This window comes from Neovison vison, chromosome 1 (genome assembly GCF_020171115.1).
Source record: "Neovison vison isolate M4711 chromosome 1, ASM_NN_V1, whole genome shotgun sequence".
NCBI classification, from domain to species: domain Eukaryota; kingdom Metazoa; phylum Chordata; class Mammalia; order Carnivora; family Mustelidae; genus Neogale; species Neogale vison.
In genome coordinates this window covers 106,774,603-106,795,844 of record NC_058091.1, presented here as the reverse complement: position 1 = coordinate 106,795,844, position 21,242 = coordinate 106,774,603, and the positions used below count along the sequence as shown (strand labels likewise).

Sequence of the window (21,242 nt, the reverse complement as noted above, 5' to 3'; positions counted from 1 at the left end):
AGCCTGGAGGAGCCAAGGGCTCCAGGCCCCACTCCTAAGTGGGCCCGCAGAGAAAAGCAGTCATCACTCCATCCCTCCATCTTCCTGGTCTCCGGTCACACTCCATGCTTACCTGGCCTGTCACCAAGTGTTTCTATCTCTGGCACATGACCCCATTTGGAGTCTCCAAACCCAGTCATTCCAAAATCCAGAAATCCAAAATCCAATCCAAAATCCAAAGTAAATTCTGTCTGGGTATACACATATACATGTATATACCCATACACACACAATTATAAATTTGTTTATAATTTTTAAATGCTCTATACTTAAAAGGTTCTTAGACTATCTAGTTCTCCCTATTTCTTAAAACAAGTTTCTTTTTAATATTTTTAAACAACATGGTATATGATATTACCAAAATATTTCCTTGAAGCTATGCAATACATTTTCACTTTTAAAAATATAAAATTGGTGGGTACCTGGGTGGCTCAGTGGGTTAAGCCTCTGTCTTTGGCTCAGGTCATGATCTCAGGGTCCTGAGACTGAGGCCCACACTGGGCTCTCTGCTCAACAGGAAGCCTGCTTCCCCTCTCTGTCTCTGCCTGCCTCTCTGCTTACTTGTGACCTTTCTGTCAAATAAATAAATAAAGTCTTTTTTTAAAAAAAATAAATAAAAATATAAAGTTGGCACTTTCTCATGGTACTTTATAATCAGTAAGTCATAATTATCCCCACTTTTTTCATCCCCAAGTCATCATTACTTCATAAGCTAATATTTTCAATATTAACTATAGCAATCAGATATTATAATACTGCCTTTATTTTGGCAGAATCCTTAAAATAATTTTTTTAAATAAAGAATAGCAAGCAGTTTCTTTTAGAGAATTTAAGAACTTGGAGATAATAAATTAACTTATCCATCTCAACATCATGCCTCTTTTCACTTCATAGTATAAATAATGATAATCTCAACAAAAAACGGAGCACTAGGGGGTGCCTGGGTGGCTCAGTCAGTTAAACCTATGCCTTAGGCTCAGGTCATGACCCCAGGGTCCTGGGATGGAGTCCAACATCCAACTCCCTGCTAAGTGGGGAGTCTGCTTCTCTCTGTACTCCTGTTTGTGATCTCTCTCGATCTCTCTCTCTCTCACACACACACACATACACACACACACTATCAAACAAATAAAATCTTTGAAAATAAATAAATAAAAAGATAACACTAAAAAAAAAAAACCACTAACACTTGAAAGTGCCCTAATTGTTATAACATTGAAGTAAGTACATTTTTACTTTTTTTCATTTCCCCATTTAATATTTAAATTTATCCTCAAAATAGACCTGTGATTTTAGTTCTAATATAATTTTGAAATTATAAATGAAAAAATAACTTATGGATATTTATAAATGTAAATCTTGTTATTTATCAGAGTCACACAACCTCCAATTGCTAGAGATATTACTTATCTCTGTTATCTCTGTGTCAAAGATTCCAAAATCTTTGCTCTTACTATTATACACCCTTAATACTATACATTACTCTCTATTTCTGTTAATAAAAAATTGTATTCTGAAGAACTCCTCAAGGAGTCAATTTCAGATCCATAACTACATGCCAGACTTATGTTCCCCACAAGAATCCAATTTTGTAATTTGTCTAAAATAGTTCTACTTTGAGTTGTTTAGACACATCATTTAAATCTTAACTCCTGTTTTATTTGTTGATTCAAACACACGACTGCTCTGGTGTCTGGTTTTCAGTGTTTCATTGCTCAGATAATGATGTGTTCATTAAAATCTGCTAATCGCTTAGTGTTCATTGTGGGCTTTAGCACTGAGATAGACCTAAAACTTTCTATTAGTCGCATAGCAAAGAGAAATGGTAAACAGTATTTATTCCCCAAAGAAATTCAGCAATCTCATAAAGGCTTAGTTGATGTAAAATAATAATGTTCTGATGAATGGAGTTCTAAATGATTATTTCTAGTTATTTGCTCACTAAATGTGATTAGGGATTAAAAAAAAAAAAAAAGCTTTACATAGCAAAGAATTACTGATAAAGAAGTTCAGGCCGCTGACATGCTGATGCTGCGTTCTGCAGGCTCATAGAGAGATTTCTCCCATCCAGTAAATATTCTTTTGATTCAGAACTATTTAGCATGGATAAATGATTGTTCTAAGACTGAGAATATTACATGACTATAGTTAGCAATTGCAAAGAAGGAAAGCACAGATCACCACATTAACCACATTAAAATTTATATTTAGATCAATTCAGATAGGCTGAATTCAGGAATTGGTTTGCAAAACATATTTCCATAGATCTTTCCCTGCTCATCATGTTTTCATAATGTCATATTACAGTGTTCTACTACTTCTTTTGATGTTAGGGCATTTAAAATGGTTAATGGTAAGTATAAACCTCAAGAATGTATAATAATTCTTATGGATATAGTTTCTGTCTCTAGATAGCATGCATTCCTAAAAGCCATTTTGAAAATTACAAAATAGAAATTTACACATTTTCATATGATTCTACCTCACAAGAGGCATAAAAACTTTCAGTCTTATTTCTCTTAGCTTTTTATTCTCACTCATTCCTTTACATCTCAATTCTTTTACATCATGAAATGACAAAACTACCATATTAAGACCTGGCCGACTTCAATTTTAAAAAAATGAAACCTATTCAATTAAAAACATATCTAGGGGTTTTATGGCTTATAAAATCTGGAAGTTCACTTATGAATCTAATTTTAGGAATAGCTGGATCCAGGGATAATGCAGTCTAGAAATTATTTCTCTATCTTCTGACTCTACTTCCCTGTATCTATTGGCTGTATTCAAAAGTGAGCTCTCTATATACATAATAGGAAAACTATTGATAACTTTGACCCTCCATCTTCTCAGGCTACAGTTCAAAAGAAAACTGAAATCCACTCATAGGAAAATGAATCAGCACTGCGTGAGTCAAATGCTCACCTACAAATCAAACAAAATTCCACATTTGTCTGATTTTCTTTTTGAACTTTACAATCTCTATCATGTCAAGTGGAAAAACAATATAATTTTTTAAGCATTTCTATTGTAATACAGCTTTGGAATTTAAAAAGTACATATCTGCCTGCTCTACCTGGTTAGGCAGATTTTTATTTCAACTCAACATTTTTCATAAAGTAAATGTCACATAGTTAATTGGAGGAGATGCCAAAGATCCTAAGCTTCTTGAATAGGGCTCCTAACCTTAGATTCTGGGCTGAGTTCTCCCATAGTCATTTATCTGAAATGAGATACTAAATGATTAGTGATTACAAAAAACAGGAGTGAAGATTCAAATGGGTTTTTGTCTTCAACATGAAGTATATTAATGCTTATTTTTCTACAGTTTGCATGAATTTTCAAATTTCCAGTGTAGGGATTTCCCATATAATCTCTTTTCACAAAAATCATGCAGAAGGCTTTTAGATTTATGGTATATTAATTTTATGGTATATTAATTTTATAACATAAACTTCTATTCCACCTTTAGTGCTTTATATGGTGAAAAAATAGGGAAAAAAATTATAATGCTAATAGTTAACCATACATTTAAAAAGCCACAATGTTGACCAAGAAGGAGATTTGTATTTATATATAATACTGGTCTCCAAAAAGGGACAAAAAGTCCAAAAAGGAAACTTCTGTGAAGGTTCTGAAAATGGCTTTTGGTCTCTAAGACTTGCCTTAAAGTTTTTTCATACTTTAATGTTTAGCTTTACTTCAAAATTCACGTCTATGCTTTTTCTTAGTGTGAGTGTATTCCTAGCATTTTTCTGATTATTATCCAGACATAGACTTCTTTTGGTTTACAGTTAAGAGAAGGGTATTATGAATTGTGTCTTCCAAATTTCATATGTTGCTGATTTGGAGATAGGGTGTTTAAAAAATAATTATGATAAAATGAGGTCATATGAGGGGGACCTAATCCAATATGACTTATATCCCTATAAGAAGAGATAAGGACACAGACTGAGGGAAAATCACATTAAGAAACCAGAAGAAGACAAACTATCTATTAGTCAATGAGAGAAACCCCCAGAAGAAACCAATCCTGCCAACCCCTTGATCTTGGACATCATGCCAGAATTGTAAGAAAATAAGTTTGGATTTAAGCTAACCAGTCTGTGTTACTTTGTATGTCAGCCCTAGCAAACTAGTAGAGTGGACAAGGAAATGCGTAAGAAAGAAAATTCCTAGAGTCCCTTGATGCAGTTGGTTAAGCAACCAACTCTTGGTTTGGGCTCAGTTCATGATCTCAGGGTCCTGACAACAAAATCCATGTGGAGCTCTGCACTCAGCATGCAGTCTGCTTAAGACTCTTGCTTCTTCTCCCTCTGCCCCTCGCTCTGCATTTTCTCTCTGTCTCTCTCAAATAAATAAGGAAATTTTAAACAAAAAAAGAGGAAGAAGAAGAAGAAAATGCATAAAGTAACCATAGCACTGTTAAAAATGTAAAATTGTTAAAGACAAAAGTTAATGGATTAAAGATCTTGGTTAATAAAGTGGCATTAAAAAGGTATTTGGTAGGAAACTAGGAACACCTGTGTCATGTTCTTAACACCCTTAAAAATCCCAGCATGGGGCACCTGGGTGGCTCAGTGGGTTAAGCCGCTGCCTTCGCCTCAGGTCATGATCTCAGGGTCCTGGGATCGAGTCCCACATCGGGCTCTCTGCTCAGCAGGGAGCCTGCTTCCTCCTCTCTCTCTCTGCCTGCCTCTCTGCCTACTTGTGATCTGTCTCTGTCAAATAAATAAATAAAATCTTTAAAAAAAAAATCCCAGCATGAAACATAATAGGGAAAATTGCTTGAAAATGAGCAAACTTAATTACTTTGAGACTATGGCTTTACCCTTCCTACCCAATACAAGCTATTTGATAATAGATGATATAAGGGAGGATTCTTTTGGCCCAAGATGAAAGTAGTCTAAAAATATATACAGGCTGGATGACTTACTCCTTCTAGAAATTTCCTGAAACACAAAAATAATATAAATGCTAAAAATTAAAAGAGCATAAAAAATGGATAGATTTTGCTTGATCCCAGACAGGAGCTTTTTCTTGCAAAGGTAATGTAACTAGTTGCATAAGCTTTAACACATCTTAATAATTATAATTTTAAAAGTATACATTTATTGATTTTAATAAACATCTAATAAATGATAAACATTAATTTGTGTATTTAATTTAAAACATAATTGACATTCTCACTGTTTATAATAGCAAATCTGGTAATCGTTTCTTTAAGGAAGCAACATATAGCTGCCTATAACTAAACATTTCAAGTAGAAGCAGAGTCTATTAAAAGTTTATTTTTGTATGTATACATATATTAGAATTTGATCTTACATAGATCTTACATAGATCTTACATGATCTTACATAGATCATGTTCTCTCACTCTAATGTACCTATTTTAGAAGTCAAAAATGGAAATATTTTATAAGATAGCTGTTTCACAGCTATGAGTTCTATAGAATTCATGACGTATTTTCATTGTGCATCTTGTGGATAAATGTGACTGTTATGTAAATCAATTTCTATAATTGGAGCTTGAATTTTTTTTTCTTTACTCAGTTTTCTAATAACAAAATTATAAATTAGAAAGAACAGTCCTCAGGAAATATACAGTTTGGTAAATAAGTAGAGGTCAACATAGTTAATCAGCATTTTAATAAGCCTAATCAAAGCCATAGATGCTCTTGAGAGAAATAAATTATCTGCATATAAACAATCCCATAGGCATTTCTTAAAGTTCAGTTTATGCAGTGATTTATTAATTATGATCTGATTTAGACTGAAGAGTGGTCAGTATTTAATTCACTTTTATTATTTCCCAGAAAATTATAAAAGGTATACGTGTTTTATGTTAGAGACATCATCACAATTTTAGCTATATTAGCAATTAATAAAGAATTAAAAAGAATTTTAGATATTTTGGATTCCATGCTGAATTAGCATATACATTCAAACTTTAGCTTAAAATTAAATTCCAAAAAGAGCAATTATCTAGAAAGACACACATTTTATACATTCCCATTTCTCTGCTATACCTTGGGGCAAGATGGAAAATAGGTAATGCGGTGATGCAGACTTTTTTGATATAGCATATATCTAAAAAGAAGGAAACTACAGAAGTATATTGTTTTAAATATGTTATACTGTTAATTAAGTACAAGTGATATTTCTTTCCCTATTTCTTATTTAGTGCTAATTTTCCAAATCATGCTGCTATAGAATTGCGTAGAAAATAAGAAATTTTCACTTTTACTGTTGCTCCTAACTCAAGCCTCTTTAGTAAATACTACCTACCCATTGAGGAATCATGAATCTGCCCCATGGCATAAACCGCATTGTAAATACAAAGGAAATCAGCTTAAAAGTAGACTTTAAAATCTTAATAAAGATATAGGATCTTATAAAATTGCCAAAAGTTCTGTTGAGAATTGCTTAGTCATACACTGTGCCCGTGGACATCAGACTAGAGCTAAACTAGTTAAAACTGAAGAAGAGAAAATGGGAATAATTACATGAAAGGCCATTAAAGAAATAATGATTTATATATTAAAGATGGAGAGAGGTATTTTGGATGTCTGAGGAAGACTTAAATTCATTAAAATACCATTAATCAAAAGAGAAGTAAAGACTGCAATAAGAAAATATGGTGTATATTGAGTTTGGGGACATGTCAGAAACCATAAAACATAATTTTTATGTACTTTTGTGAAACCTCAGAAAAACTTTACAAATGTATCTATTTTAATGTTTTTAAGACTTAAAAACCAATCTTTCTCACAAGTTAATATGAAATTCTGATCCCCTTTTAATTAATTTATTTATTCATTTTAAAGATTTTATTTTTTTGAGAGAGAGAGAACAAGCACAAGCTGGGTGGGGAGAGGCAGGGAAAGAAGCAGACTCTCCACTGAGCAGGGAACCTGACACTGGGCTGGATCCCAGAACCCTGGGATCATGACCTAAGCCAAGGGCAGCCTCTTTACCAACTGAGCCACCCAGGTGCCCCTGATCCCCCTTTTAAGTCTTTTTTATACCTTATAACTCTGTGATATCTTCCATCATATATAAATATATAAATACATAAATGCAAACATACATATATAAATGGTTTATGTATACATAGTTATTGAAATAAAATACATTTGAAATATAAAAATGTGGAATGTTAAACAGCTCAAACACACTGCCTCCAATATTACACAGATAATTACTGCTTGTTCACAGAAAAAAAAAAGTAGTATAAAACTTTATTCTCTATGAGATAACCTTAATTTCTCTAGCAACATATATGTATCTACATACATAGACAAATGCCCACAAAGTAGAAGACATCTGTTAAATGTGATATTGGAGTGGAGGGTAGGAGGAGAAATCTGGTTGTTGGAACAAACTGTTCTTCCAGGGATGTATAGTTATGACAGAGATCTAGAAACTGTGCTTTATAAGAATAAGTTGGGAAAGTTGTCAAGTTTCCCATGGAAATGGGAAAATTTTATGACAAAATGAAAAGTTTTTTCAAATGCTTAGGTAATGGATCAGAAAGTCTGTGGATTTCTGCTGTTGAAAGAATGTCATCCAGTGGTTGGGAAAATAAGAAAAAGATAATTTATCTTTACTATAATGATATTTTGGCAAAAGGCTTGATACTTTGCAAGTATTAAAAAAATAATGGTAGTTCTAGATAATTTTCTTTTTCTACTAGAACTACTGAAAAATCAAATGAGTTGCCTTTTAGAGTCATGTGTTCTTTAATATTGGAAGTATCCAACTATTTCTTGAATATGTTAGTTAGGCAATTCCAGCAATAGAAATTGTGGCCTTTTAACAAAAACCCAGAAACCCTTCCATACCTGGGTTTCTGAGTGGATCAGGATTTGGACTAACTCTTGCCATGGGGAACATTGTTTCCAGTGAAATCTAAAATTGTGCCTGCAAAGTGGATTTTTTTTTAATTGAATTTAATTGAAATATATTTAACATACAGTGTTGTGTTAGTTTCAGGTGTACAGTATGACTCAACAATTCTGTACATTTCTCAGTGCTCATCAAGATAAGTGTACTTTTAATTTCTTTTATACATTTCACCCATCCCCCTACCCACCTTCTCTTTGGCAACCACCAACTTGTTCTCTGCATTTAAGAGTTCATGTTTTGTTTTGTTTTTTTTCCTGTTTCTTCATTTATTTAATTTCTTAAATTCCACATATAAGTGAAATCATATGGTATTTGTCCTTGACTTACTTCACTTAGCATTATACCCTCTAGGTCCATTCATGTTGTTGTAAATGGCAAACTGTCATTATTTCTCATGGCTAAGTTATATTCCTGTGTGTGTGGTGTGTGTGCGTGTTTGCACGTGCACGTGTGCACACATGCACACCCACATACATACCTCATCTTTTTTATCCATTCATCTATGGGTGGGCATTTGTGTTGCTTCCATAGCTTGGCCATTAAAAGTAGTACTGTAATAAACATAGGGGTGCATGTATCCTTTCAAATGATTATTTTCATTTTCTTTGGGTAAATATCTAGTAGTGGATTTTTTTTTTTTTTTTAACTTAAATTCAGGCCAGATAGAGGGCTTTCATCACTGGCAACCTAAAAAGAGTATCTATCTTGTATTGTGTTTTGGGGACTGACAAATGTACATAAATGACCTAGCAAGTGCCTTGTACATAGATAGAAAATTTAGTTACAATTAACTACATAATCGTAGTTTGCTAACTGGGATATAGCTGTTTACTATAAAATGCAAATTTTATTCATAATAATTGAACATTTGCCTTGAGAAAATCATTCTGGTTATAAGAAGGTAATGCAGATGTAGTCATAAAAGTTATAATAGATCAAGATAAGTTTCATTGCCCAGGTTGATCCTGCTTATTTGCATATCATCTCTTAAAAATAATTCCCAGGGTAAAAGTCTACTTTCTTTTATAGTTAAATGATTGATTTCTAAAAGTGGAATGTAGAGGAAAAAAATTTCTCTGCATAAGATCTCAGTGTAACTTAAGTGTATTGAATTATCCTCTCCATTTTCTTTTTTTTCCTCTTTTTGGGGGAGAAGTTATTTAACATATAAAGTAGGTTGGGCTCCATATGTGGCATTTGTAACAGATGCTTTTTTTGCTTTTACCCCATCCCATCTGTGCTGGGCAGTTCCGAAACACATTTCTCACCTCAACAACCTCCACTTATATTTCTTACTTTTTTTTTTTTTTTTTTTGGAAGCTGAGGCATCTTACTGATTGCATACACCCATTACCAACTCATAAATCAGTCCAGACTTGAATGTTAATGCCTTGGCAACAACACTTGACTAATGGGGGATAAGAGTCAATGGACAATTTCTCTGTTTCTCAGTCATTCCAGGTAAACTTCTGATGTGCTTTCTGCTGAATAACAAACTACCCCCAAAATCTAGTGGCTTAGAACAGCAAGCATTTAGTATCTCACAGTTTCTGTGATTTGGGAATTTAAAAGTGGCTTATCTGGGTGATTCTGGCTCAGGATCTTTCATTAGGTTGCAGTCAAGATGTTGGCTGGGTTAGTCATATGAAGACTTGCCTGGGCGCAAGATGTCGTCTTCCAAGTTCTCTCATGGGTTCTTAACCAGAGAATTTAGTCCTTCTTCACATGGCCTTCTTCATAGTGTTACTTCAGTATCTTCATGACATAGCAGCTGGCTTGCTTGACAAAACCAGAGAAGAATGAGGAAGCCACACTTTGACCAGATGCTACACATTAGCAATGAATTATGAAGTATAGTCCACACTCAATGAGAGAAGCTTTAGGCTCTATGTCTTGAAAAGTATGAAGAATTTTAAAACCACCACAATGGGACTGAGCACCATTACACACAGTGGCAAAGAGCTAACTAGTGCCTTTTCTTCCCGGTCTCATTTTCCCTACTCCTTCATTTTTACTTATTTGCATCACCTGCCAATTAAGCAGCCTGTGTTTAAGTCCTTGTCTGTTTGTGCATATGCAACATTCTAAATCAAAACAACTTAGTACTCTGAAACTTAAAAAACTAAAACTTAAGATTAAAATTCGTAGCTATGTTTTATTGAAAACAGATATGTAATAATATCATCTATAAAAAGAAATTCATTTTAGGGCACCTGGGTGGCTCAGTCAGTTAAGCCTGCAATTCTTGGTTTCAGTTCCGGTTGTGATCTCAAGGTCCTGAGATCAAGTTCAGAGGCCAGTCCCGCTTAGCAGGGAGTCTGCTTGAGATTGTCTCCCTCAGCTCCTCCCATACTCATGTGCACTTACCGATCTCTCTCTCTTTCTCTAAAATAAGTCTTTTTTAAAAAAGAAAGTCATTTTAAGTTTGTGCAGTAATAATCACTGGGACAGTTGTAGTTAGTATCAGTTCCTTTTTGTCTAAATTATTTTACTTCTCTGTTGTAGTTTCAACAGCTATTTAGACAATATTCTGATTTGTAAAGAGGTCTCAAGAAACTTAGATTTATGTTACAATAATTGCCTTCTGGGAATATTCTCTTAATTTGTATGCATAATTAATAGTAATGATAATAGAATTACTCAGGATAAAAGTAAAAATGTTAAATTAAAAATGGCCTTTAAGATTCATAATTTAAGCAATACTAATAAAAGTACTTATTTTACATATTAATTAGGATTGTATTTTATGCAATTAACTTAAGGCTATAATAAAATTAAATTGCACATTTGAAAATACATATAATAATTTAGATTTCAGTCTATCACCATTTCTTCAACAAATCCATCACATGATTTTAAAATACCTGTGTTTTTAAAAACTTAGAAGGTAAAATGTGATGTACAGAATGAATAGTACAGAAAATGAATAGTACAGAAAATAGGAGTAACATAGCCTAATATCTTTTGAACAAATAATCAATGTCATTGTGGTCAGGTCATTGGTTTTGCCTACTTACTAGGCTATCCCCAAATTTTGAACCTGGTGTTCCTGTGGGGTTTCCCAGGCATCTGGTAGTTCACAATATCAAATTATCTATAAAAACAAAAGGAGAGAAAAAAATCAATATGTGAATCCATGGTCATTCACATGAATATATGAAGCAAAAATATTTGGATTCCGTGATCTAGATCGGATATATGACCATTTCAGTTCCAGTTTGATGATTTAGTGTATCATCCAGGACAAAGAAGACATCAGAATACAATGATAAGAGAGATGTAAGGAAATTTTATTTTGTCTTGTCTTGCCTATGGCTCTTCTCCAGAAGTATGCTTACTTACATGAAAATAAGCCAAAAATTCCAGAACATGTGAATTTTTTGCTAAGATATAAGCAAATAAAGAAAATTAAACAGATGTTCAGAGTATGTAAATTCCTAAAACTAACCTATAAAGGGAGTGTCTAATACTCAGATGGATAAATATTTCACACTGTGACATACTCTGAAACAAATGGATTTATGTGAAGTTGTCACTAATTATTAAAAGGAAAAAAGGTAGATGACAGAAATGAACTGTGAAGATTCTGAAATTGTATGGTGACTTATTTGCATATTTGAAACTTTTTAGCTATTTTAACTTGAGAATTATTGGCCTCAGCAAAGTTCCTAATAATGAATAAACACTTCAACTTCCGTGCACTTTAAGTTGATATTTTTAATGTTGATGTTTTGCAATTGAAAAAGAATCCCATAATGTGGCTGCTTCCTTAACAATTACTAAACTACATCCTACATAACTATGCTATCAAAGTCTGGCAAATGGAATTTTAGAGATTGCAACCATACTACTTTCTAAATTGGAAAGTAAATATTTTAAAGCAAAATAATAGTTTAGTAAATGTGTGTAAGTGTATAAGTTAAATTAAGTCTCATTAAATTTCAACAGTAACGCATCTCAATTAAAAAGAAAAAGGATTCTGAATAAAACTGATCATGTGGGAGGGAAAAACTACTTATTTTTTCTCACCCCATTAGATGATACCAGGCATTGTTTTGTTTAATATGTTTGCAGAATTCCTTGTCAAGTGCCTCATAGTTTAACTTGATAAATGCCCCCAAATGGCTCTTTTGGTGTGGTGGAATTCATAGAGCTCCCCACAAACAAGAACAATAAGAGACATGGGTTATGTTTTATTGCCCTTAAGAAAGAGGAACAATAAATAAATTAATTAATTAATTTTAAAAAAGAGGAACAAATATAATAGAATAGAAATACCACAATGTGGATTTTCATAAATGTGAAATAAAAATAGCTATATCAAAAGAATAGTATCTCTAACAACAGTGGGGATCTGTTGTTAGATTTGGAGTATTTGCAGGAGTATTTGCAGGAACTAGTGGAAGAGGTAGTGACCAGCAGAGTGGTTACAGAAAAATGTCTAGGCAAGGTAGTTGACAAAATTGCTACAAACCATACTTAATGATTCCATTTGCAACTCGTCTCCAACAGGTGCTGAGGCAGTATTTTCCACTTTGAATAATCATTTGAGGATAGCTCCTTCCACGGGCTAATAGAAGTTCAAACTGACTTTTTTGTACCAAGTAATTCATTTGTGTTTTATGTCCTCTCACCCAGTATTGTAGGTCAAGTCTTGTGTTAAAAGCCCAATGTGACAGTTTCATGATTTAGAAGTTTCTTACTAGTTTTTTTAAAGACTTTTAAAAACAGTTTTAGGTTCACAATAAAATTCAGAGGAAGATAGAGAGATTTCCCATATTTCCCATACCTCCTACCCCCACACATGCATAACTTTCTCTATTATTAGCATCATTCACCAGAATCATGTGTTTGTAATCATGTATTGACACATTATAATCACCCAAAGACCTATAGTTTACCTTAGGGCTCATTCTCAGTGTTGTATATGGTTTGGCAAATGTATAATGAAATATATATCTATTGTAATAGCATACCGAATATTTGCACTGCCCTAAAAAATCCTCTGTACTCTCCCTATTGTCTCTTCTCTCCCTCCCCACCACTGACAATCACTGGTCCTTTTATTCTACCATAGTTTTTGCCTTTTCCAGAATGTCATATAGTTGAAATTATGCAGCATGTAGCATTTTCAGATTAGCATCTTTCATTTAGTAGTATGCATTTAAATTTTCTCCATGTCTTTTTATAGCTTGATAGCCCTTTTCTCTAGTACTGAATAATATTCGATTGTTGTAAATAGACCTTTAATAATGTGATGATGAAGTGGGAAGAGGGGGAAGCATTCTATTGTCCTGTGATTAGGTTTCAGTCTTTTAGTGAGCCTGTCTCTGGACTGTGAAATCCACAAGTGTTTCTCAGACCTCAAAGGTGGGACAGAATGGCTATTGTGGGCTAGAGTTGGGTATTTCCTGTCTTCCACATGGAAGGCTGAAACTGATCGGTGTTGGGTGTTTCCCTTCCCTATGGCTGTTAGGTTCTGAAAATACCTCTGCACCTTAGGCTCTGACTAGCTAGTTCTTCCTCAGGGCAGCCCTTGTTAACAACAAGGGAGTGTTCTGGTGTATTTCAAAATATTTCCTCCCCCAACCCCAGCCCTCAGAAGCAGGAGGAAATTTTTCTCTGATATTTACTGTAGGGACCTAGTTAAGCATCTGGAGGTAAATCTCAAAATACTATGAGAGCCCCGTAAGCCTTAGTCCCTATACAATTTTTAACTCTCTTTAACTTATTCCACACCAAGCTTCCAACAATGCATCAATTACATTTCAGGTTTTCTTACCCTGGCTGTGGTACCCCATGTCAATTTCCTTGTCTAAGTCTCTGTGACAGTAAGCCAGGACTCCCTGTGTTTCCCTGTCTCTTTGCTCTTGGAGTCAGTGGCTGGCCCTTGCCCTACCGCTCTATGGACCAAGAGCAGTTGAATTTTTCAGTCTGTCCAGCTTTTTACTTTGGGGACAGAAGTATATTATTAGTTCCTTAATACATCTTTTTGCATAAACAAATCAGGTACATTATTTCAATCTGTCAGAAATTCTATTAAAATATTTATAAAATGAATAGATATATACGAGATTATATTGCTTATAATATCAATAGCAATGGCTCAATTATTACATGTATTAAACATTATTACTAGTCACAGTATAAATATTTTTATAGAATATAGGGCTACGGGGCGCCTGGGTGGCTCAGGGGTTAAAGCCTCTGCCTTCGGCTCAGGTCATGATCCCAGCATCTTGGGATCGAGTCCCACATCGGGCTCTCTGCTCAGCAGGAAGTCTGCTTCCTCCTCTCTCTCTGCCTGCCTCTCTGCCTATTTGTGATCTCTGTCAAATAAATAAATAAAATCTTTAAAAAAAAAAAAAAGAATATAGGGCTAAAAGTTGTTAAGCATTTCTGTATTTTAAAGGTTTATAGACTCTTTTCATCATTCAAGATAGGACTATAACCATCACATAACCTTGCAAGAACAAATAATAAAAGTTTAACATTAAATGTTTAAAATAAAAATCATAAGCCCTTTGCAGATAACAAGAAGATGACTGTATTCAAATCTGAAATCAACAGGTGGGGTTTACTTCAGGAGAGCAAGGGCTGGTTTAACATTCATAAATCAATCTTATAATTAATTGTACAAATAATTAAAAAATAATCACATCAATCATATTATCATATTATGTATCATTTGACCATATGATCATATTAACAGATAAGAAAAACCATCAATTATATTAATATATGCACAAAAATCATTTGAGAAAAGTCAAAGCTCATTAACAATGAAGATTGTCAAAAACACTAAGAATTAGTGGGAACTTCCTTAACCCAATAAAATATCTACAGATTGGACAAGAAGAAATTGAATTGTCTTTATTCACAGATTTCATAATTGTCTTTATAGAAAACCCCAAGGAATCTATTGATTTTTTTCAGTGAACATTAGAATATTGGAAAGAAAGGAATAAAAAACAAATACCACTTAAAAACAACCATCCAAACACAGGTATAAATCTAACAAAATGCTTATAATATCAATACTACAATAATATAATGTGTATGGAAAACTACAAAATACTGATGAAATAAATTAAACATGATCTAATTAAATTGAGAGATCTTTCTTATTTGAAAACTAAATAGAAAAATATTTCTTATTCATTAATTAGAATACAACATTTTTAAGATGCCATTTCTACCAACTTTTTTCCTCCCCAACTTGATCTATAAATTCAAATCAATACCACTCAAAATCCCAGCAAAGTTTATATATATATAATAAAGATCATAATGGATATATTTCAAATTATGTTGTAGATACTTGCCCCTTAATGAGATAGAGCATAACTCTTTACCCCTTTAGTGTAGGATTTTGTATAGCCACTTCCTTCCAAAGGGTACACTTGATATGACTTGATGAAATGAGTTTTTGCTATAATCTGTATCCCCAAAACCTGTATTGCCAGTATAATCACAAGAATACCATCAAACAAGCCGAAGTTGAAGGGCAGTGTATAAAAGACTTAATCAATACTCCTCAAAACTTTAGAGATAATCAAAAACTGCGATGAGAAACTATCGCAGTCCATAGGAGCAAAGGAGATATGGCAACTAGATGTAATGTGTTATACTGGATAAGATCCTAGAACAGAAAAAAAAAAAATAGACATTGGGTAAAAACTAAGAAAATCCTCAAAATATATGCACTTTAGGTAATAATAATGTACCAACATTGTATCATTAATTATGACAAATATACTAATGTAAGGTATTAACAATAATGGAAGCTGGTTATAGAGTATATGGAAGCTTTCTTAACTGCACCTGCAAAATTTCTATAAATTTTCCATAAATCTAAAATTATTCTGGGGTGCCCAGGTGGCTCAGTTGGTTAAGCATCTGTCTTTGGCTTAGGTCATGATCTCAGGGTCTTGGGATCCAGCCCCCATGTTGGGCTCCCTGCTCAGAGGGGAGTCTGCTTCTCCTTCTCCCTCTACCCTTCCCGCTGCTTGTACTCTCACTTGCCCATGTGTTTTTTCTCTTTCTCAAATAAATAAGATATTTTTTAAAAATTATTCTAAGAAAAGGGTCTATTAAATAACTTTTAAAGCTATCTCATTAAAAAAAACCTATAAGGCATGTAGTTCTTTTTTTCTTTGCAGTGGAAATTAAAAACAATATTAATATTGATGATGGATTAGAATGTGGACAAATAAACATTTCTTACCATGCTGGCAAGTATCTAAATTGGAAAAAAAAATACCTAAACTGATAAAGCATTTTTGAAAAAAATTTATGATGTTAAAGGAAAGACAATGAAAACTTCAGTGATGAACAAAATGAGCCCTAAGTTTGCTTATGTTCCATAGAAGAACACCACCAATTGAGAATTTCCTCTAAAAGGAATTAGGTTTCTAGTTGCTACAAAGAGAAGGAGGTTTATGGTCTCAGTAGTAACTCATTATTGAGGATTTTACCTCATAGTAAAAAATGAATTCATAAATCCATACATAGTTAAAATAAGTCTTGTTTGTTGGTCAAGGCACAGTCTTCAATTAGGTCCAGTGAGGATCTAGCATAATAAGTTTCCTGGAACATGTGTGATTGTTTAACATGTAGTTAATTATTAGCTTTGGCTGGGTGGGGCTATGTGCTAGAAATAGAGAGCCATATTTGGCTAATGGGTATATGCTGTGTGCAAGCAGTCTCATTTTCTGGTTTTAAATTCTAGCTATTAATTTGCTCATTTATGAGCTTAGAAAAGTTACTAGCCAAGAACTTTTCAGTAAATATTAGCTATTTTAGGAGTGCCTAGGTGGCTCAGTCATTAAGTGTCTGCCTTCGGCTTGGGTCATGATCCCAGGGTTCTGGGATCAAGTCCAACATTGGGCTCGCTGCTCAGCAGAGAGCCTGCTTCTCCCTCCCCTACTCCCCCTGCTTGTGTTTCCTCTCTTGCTGTCTCTCTCTGTATCAAATAAATAAATAAATAAAATCTTTAAAAAATAAAAAAAATATTAGCTGTAATAAAAATTGTAATCCAAAATTATAGAAAAAGCTCTTATCCCCATTTATTAGTCTATCCTTTTTTCCCAGTATCACCCCAGACTTGCCTTCACACATTATATCTCAGACATTTAAAATTACTTATAATTTCTGGATTAAGCTATACTCTTCTTATCTTCATCTTTTTCTATACTCTTCCTAATGCTAAGAATGCACCTGTCCATATGTCTTATTTTATACTTGATTTCTTATAGTAATTACATTATTAAGTTTGTTACATCTCTATTGTTCCAACAAGGCTGGTTGTTTTTTGGAGGCAGATACAAAGTTTTACTTCTTTTTATATGCCTTTAGAATTCAGAAAAGATCTGTTATGTTGCAGGCACCTGGTAAATATGTAACTCTCTCTCTCCTGAACATTGCACTTTAATCAGTGTTTGTAGACCCTACATCAGTTCTCAGACCATGGTTTAACAACTGACATCTAAATGGTTTGTATAAGTAGCCCTAAAAGAACATATGGAGAGGAAACACATCAGATGCATTCAATTTCATTCCCTCTATTTGTTTCCTAGGGATGGCATAACAAATAACTATAAACCTGGTGGCCCAAAACAACGGAATTCATTTGCTCACAGTTGTGGAGAACAGAAATCTAATATCAAGGAAAGCCACACTAATGTGTGGAAATCTAATGTCGGGAAAGCCACACTCTCTATAGGTTCTAGGGGAGAATCCTACCTTTTCCCTTTTAGCTTCTAGAAGCTCCAGGTATTCCTTGATTTGGGGCAGCATGACACTAACCTTTGCCTCCTTCTCCCCGATGTGTCTCCTCTTTTTATAAGGAGACTTGTCTTTGAATTTAGGGCCCAACCAGTTAATTTAAGGTGCTCTCTACAAGATCCTTTACTTAGTTACATCTGCAAAGAACTTTTTTTTTTTTTTTTCCAAATAAGGTGACAGTCACAGGTTCCAATTATTAGAACTTGGACATAGTGTCTTTGGGACCACAGTTCAATATCACCTCAAGGCAAGATCCAGCTGCATTTTGCTGGATCACTGAAAACACATTTTATTGAGGGAATTACAAGGTGAGAGGTAATATTACCATCAAACCAAAAATAAGCAAAACCAATACTTTAAATGTTATACTGCCTTCTATATTGGTTTCAGTTATATGCTAAATTTAAAATTAACTTATTTTATAAATTTAAATGTGCTCAGGTTTTAGGGTCACTAAGGAATCATCTTAATTAAATATTGTATCGATATATCCCATTGTGTGTGTGTGTGTGTGTGTGTGTATACCCAACGCTGTATGTATATGTGTGTGTGTGTGTGTGTGTGTGTGTGTGTGTCTGTACATAATGGAATATTACTCAACCATAAAAAAATGAAATCTTGGGGCACCTGGGTGGCTCAGTGGGTTAAGCCTCTGCCTTTGGCTCGGGTCATGATCTCAGGGTCCTGGGATTGAGCCCCGTATCAGGCTCTCTGCTTAGCGGGGAGCCTGCTTCCCCGTTTATCTCTGTCTGCCTCTCTGCCTACTTGTGATCTCTCTCTCTCTCTCTCTCTCTGTCAAATAAATAAATAAAATCTTTTTTTTATAAATGTTAAAAAAATGAAATCTTGCCATTTGCAACAACAGGGATGGAGCTAGAGAGGATTGCACTAAGTGAAATAAGTCAATTAGAGAAAGACAAATACCAGATTATTTCATTCAAATGTGGAATTTAGGACACAAAACAATGGTCAGAGAGGGAAAAAGAGAGGGGCAAACCCAGAAACGGACTCCTAACTATAGAAAACAGACTGATGATTAGCAGAGGGGAGGTGGGTAGGGGGTGGTTTAAATAAATGATGAGGATTAAAGAGGGCGCTTGTGATGAGCATTAGGTGTTGTATGGAATGATAAGTCACTAGATTCTACACCTGAAACTGGTATTATACGGTATATTGACTCACTGGAATTTAAGTAAAAACTTAAATATTTGTGATACATTTTATAAAACTATCAAGGTTTTCACTATTTTAAAAGTTTACTATCATATAATCAACTTTAGTCAGTGTTCTCTATTATATAGGCCCAGATACTTTAATAATACATATGTATCAAGCTACATATACTTGAAATAAAGAAAGAATAAAACTGAAAATGACTGAGCTCTATGATCCTGAACCTTATTTTGTTTTCCCTCTTTGTTTGTGGTTGTGGTTGTTTTTTGTCAGTACACCTTAATTTCATTGAAAATACTGATGAATATCAACTAAATTAGCTCTCATAAATCAATCTTAATGAACAACTATTTCGCATGCTTAATTTTATTCAAATTTAACAAAAACAAACTCCATAATATAGACTCATGCATATTATATATACCTTTTTTTTTTTTTTAACTTTTCTTTCTTAGATGTCTTCCTGGATTTTCTGGGCAATTTTGTAAAATTAATATAAATGAATGTTCTTCATCACTATGTCTAAAGGGTGCAAAGTGTGAAGATCACATCACTGGATGTATTTGCAAATGTCAACAAGGTAATTATTGAAAAATTATAATCATGCATATTTTATACATTTACAAAATATATGTTTACGTATGTGTAAATGTGACAATACACTCCACCAATAATGTTGTTGGTTTTTAACTAAGTCTTAAGCAATGTGCACACTTAAAAAATATGAAATGGATGTTTTGTGATACTAGTAAGATACCATATCACTTAGGGTATCAGCAAGGAATCCTAGTGCTTAGAGGATATCTCATTACAGGTATTTTCTACACTTACGTAAACTTCATAATCCTGATCATTACATCCATTGTGCCTGGCACACAGCAAGTTTTTTGTACATTTTAGCTCTTATTAATATTGACATTATTATTACCTCCAATAATGGTCAATATAGAGATGGACAAGCTGAATAAACTGGTTTTATTCAGGGAACAATTTTTTCATTAATAATTGATGTTTTGGCCATTTCTGCCTTTGGTCATACTGTCCTTAATTATACATAGATATATTGGGGCATCTGGGTGGCTAAGTCAGTTAAAAGTCAGCCTTTGGCTCAGATCATGATCCTAGAATCCTAGGATTTAGCAGGCTCTCTGCTTCTCCCTCTCCCTCCACCTCCCAATCCCCCTGCTTATGCTTTCTCACTGTCAAATAAATAAATATATCTTTTAAAAAGTATACATTGATATAAACAATATCTGTCTGTGTATCTTTTCCCCTCTCTTTCTTCTAGCTTTCAAATTTGGCAGATTTATTGCTTTCTTCCTGTGTCTCCTATCATTCATCTTATCCTCAACATTCACATACATGTACCCAAAAGAAATAGTGAATGCCTGAATTTCCTGGAGAAGTAATAATATCTCAGGAATTTATGTGGGGTATATTTTTGGTCACCAGAAAAGAATTCTTTCTATCTACAGACTCCACAGAGGACTTGAGACAGCTTGAAAATACCCCAGGGTTTGGGGTTTCTGGTTGTTTGGGTCCCTTAAGGGAATGACAGCCAGGCAGCCTTGTGGGTATTAGGGCTTCTATTGTATATGTGAAGTTATACAAACTGGTGAATACTTATTAACTGAGTATTATTGACAGGTTTTTGACAGGTTCAACAGTCACTCAGTGGACTCCTCTGTTTTGGAATACCACATACTGATACTAGGTTTTTTTGGTCAGATAGAACATATGAAAACATTTCTATCTGAATGTTGAAATAGCCACCTCTACATAAAACTGTATCTCTTGCAGATAAAAGAAGTAGAATAGACATTGCAATTCTCTGATATAAAAATAAAAATGAATACCATTTTAGAGGTTTTGCTTCTTTTAAGCAAAAATATCTTTATTGAAGGCTGAACATTTAAAATGCTATAATAGCTACCATAGGCAATGAATGTAACCCTACGAAGATAGTTTAGAAGCAAAGCGCCTATGTAAATCATTTTTACCATATCAATATATATCTTATAATTGCTAGGTTTATTGTTTTCTGTTATATATATATATATCATATATATAACATATATATATGGTTATATGTATATATATTATATATATATATCTCTTACCATTGCTAGATATATAGATATATAAGATATATCTATATCTCTTACCATTGCTAGATTAGTTTTGATGCTCCAGGTTAAGATTTAACTTACTTTAGATTCATTTGGAAGCATAGAGCCATTCTGAAACAGGTGCAGCATTCTAATGAAGCCCTATTCTAAATGCTGCTCATTACATTAGTCCATGGTGGAAAGGGAAAGACCTCAAAAATGATAT

General features: G+C 33.7%; 1 protein-coding gene across 1 annotated transcript in view; it reads left to right on the top strand.

Moving 5' to 3' along the window:
- EYS (eyes shut homolog) overlaps positions 1 to 21,242 on the top strand; it is a 1,652,430-nt gene that overhangs the window by 798,057 nt on the left and 833,131 nt on the right. Inside the window, 1 exon segment of the mRNA XM_044253753.1 lies at positions 19,364 to 19,488. Within this exon segment, the coding sequence (XP_044109688.1) occupies positions 19,364 to 19,488 (125 nt within the window).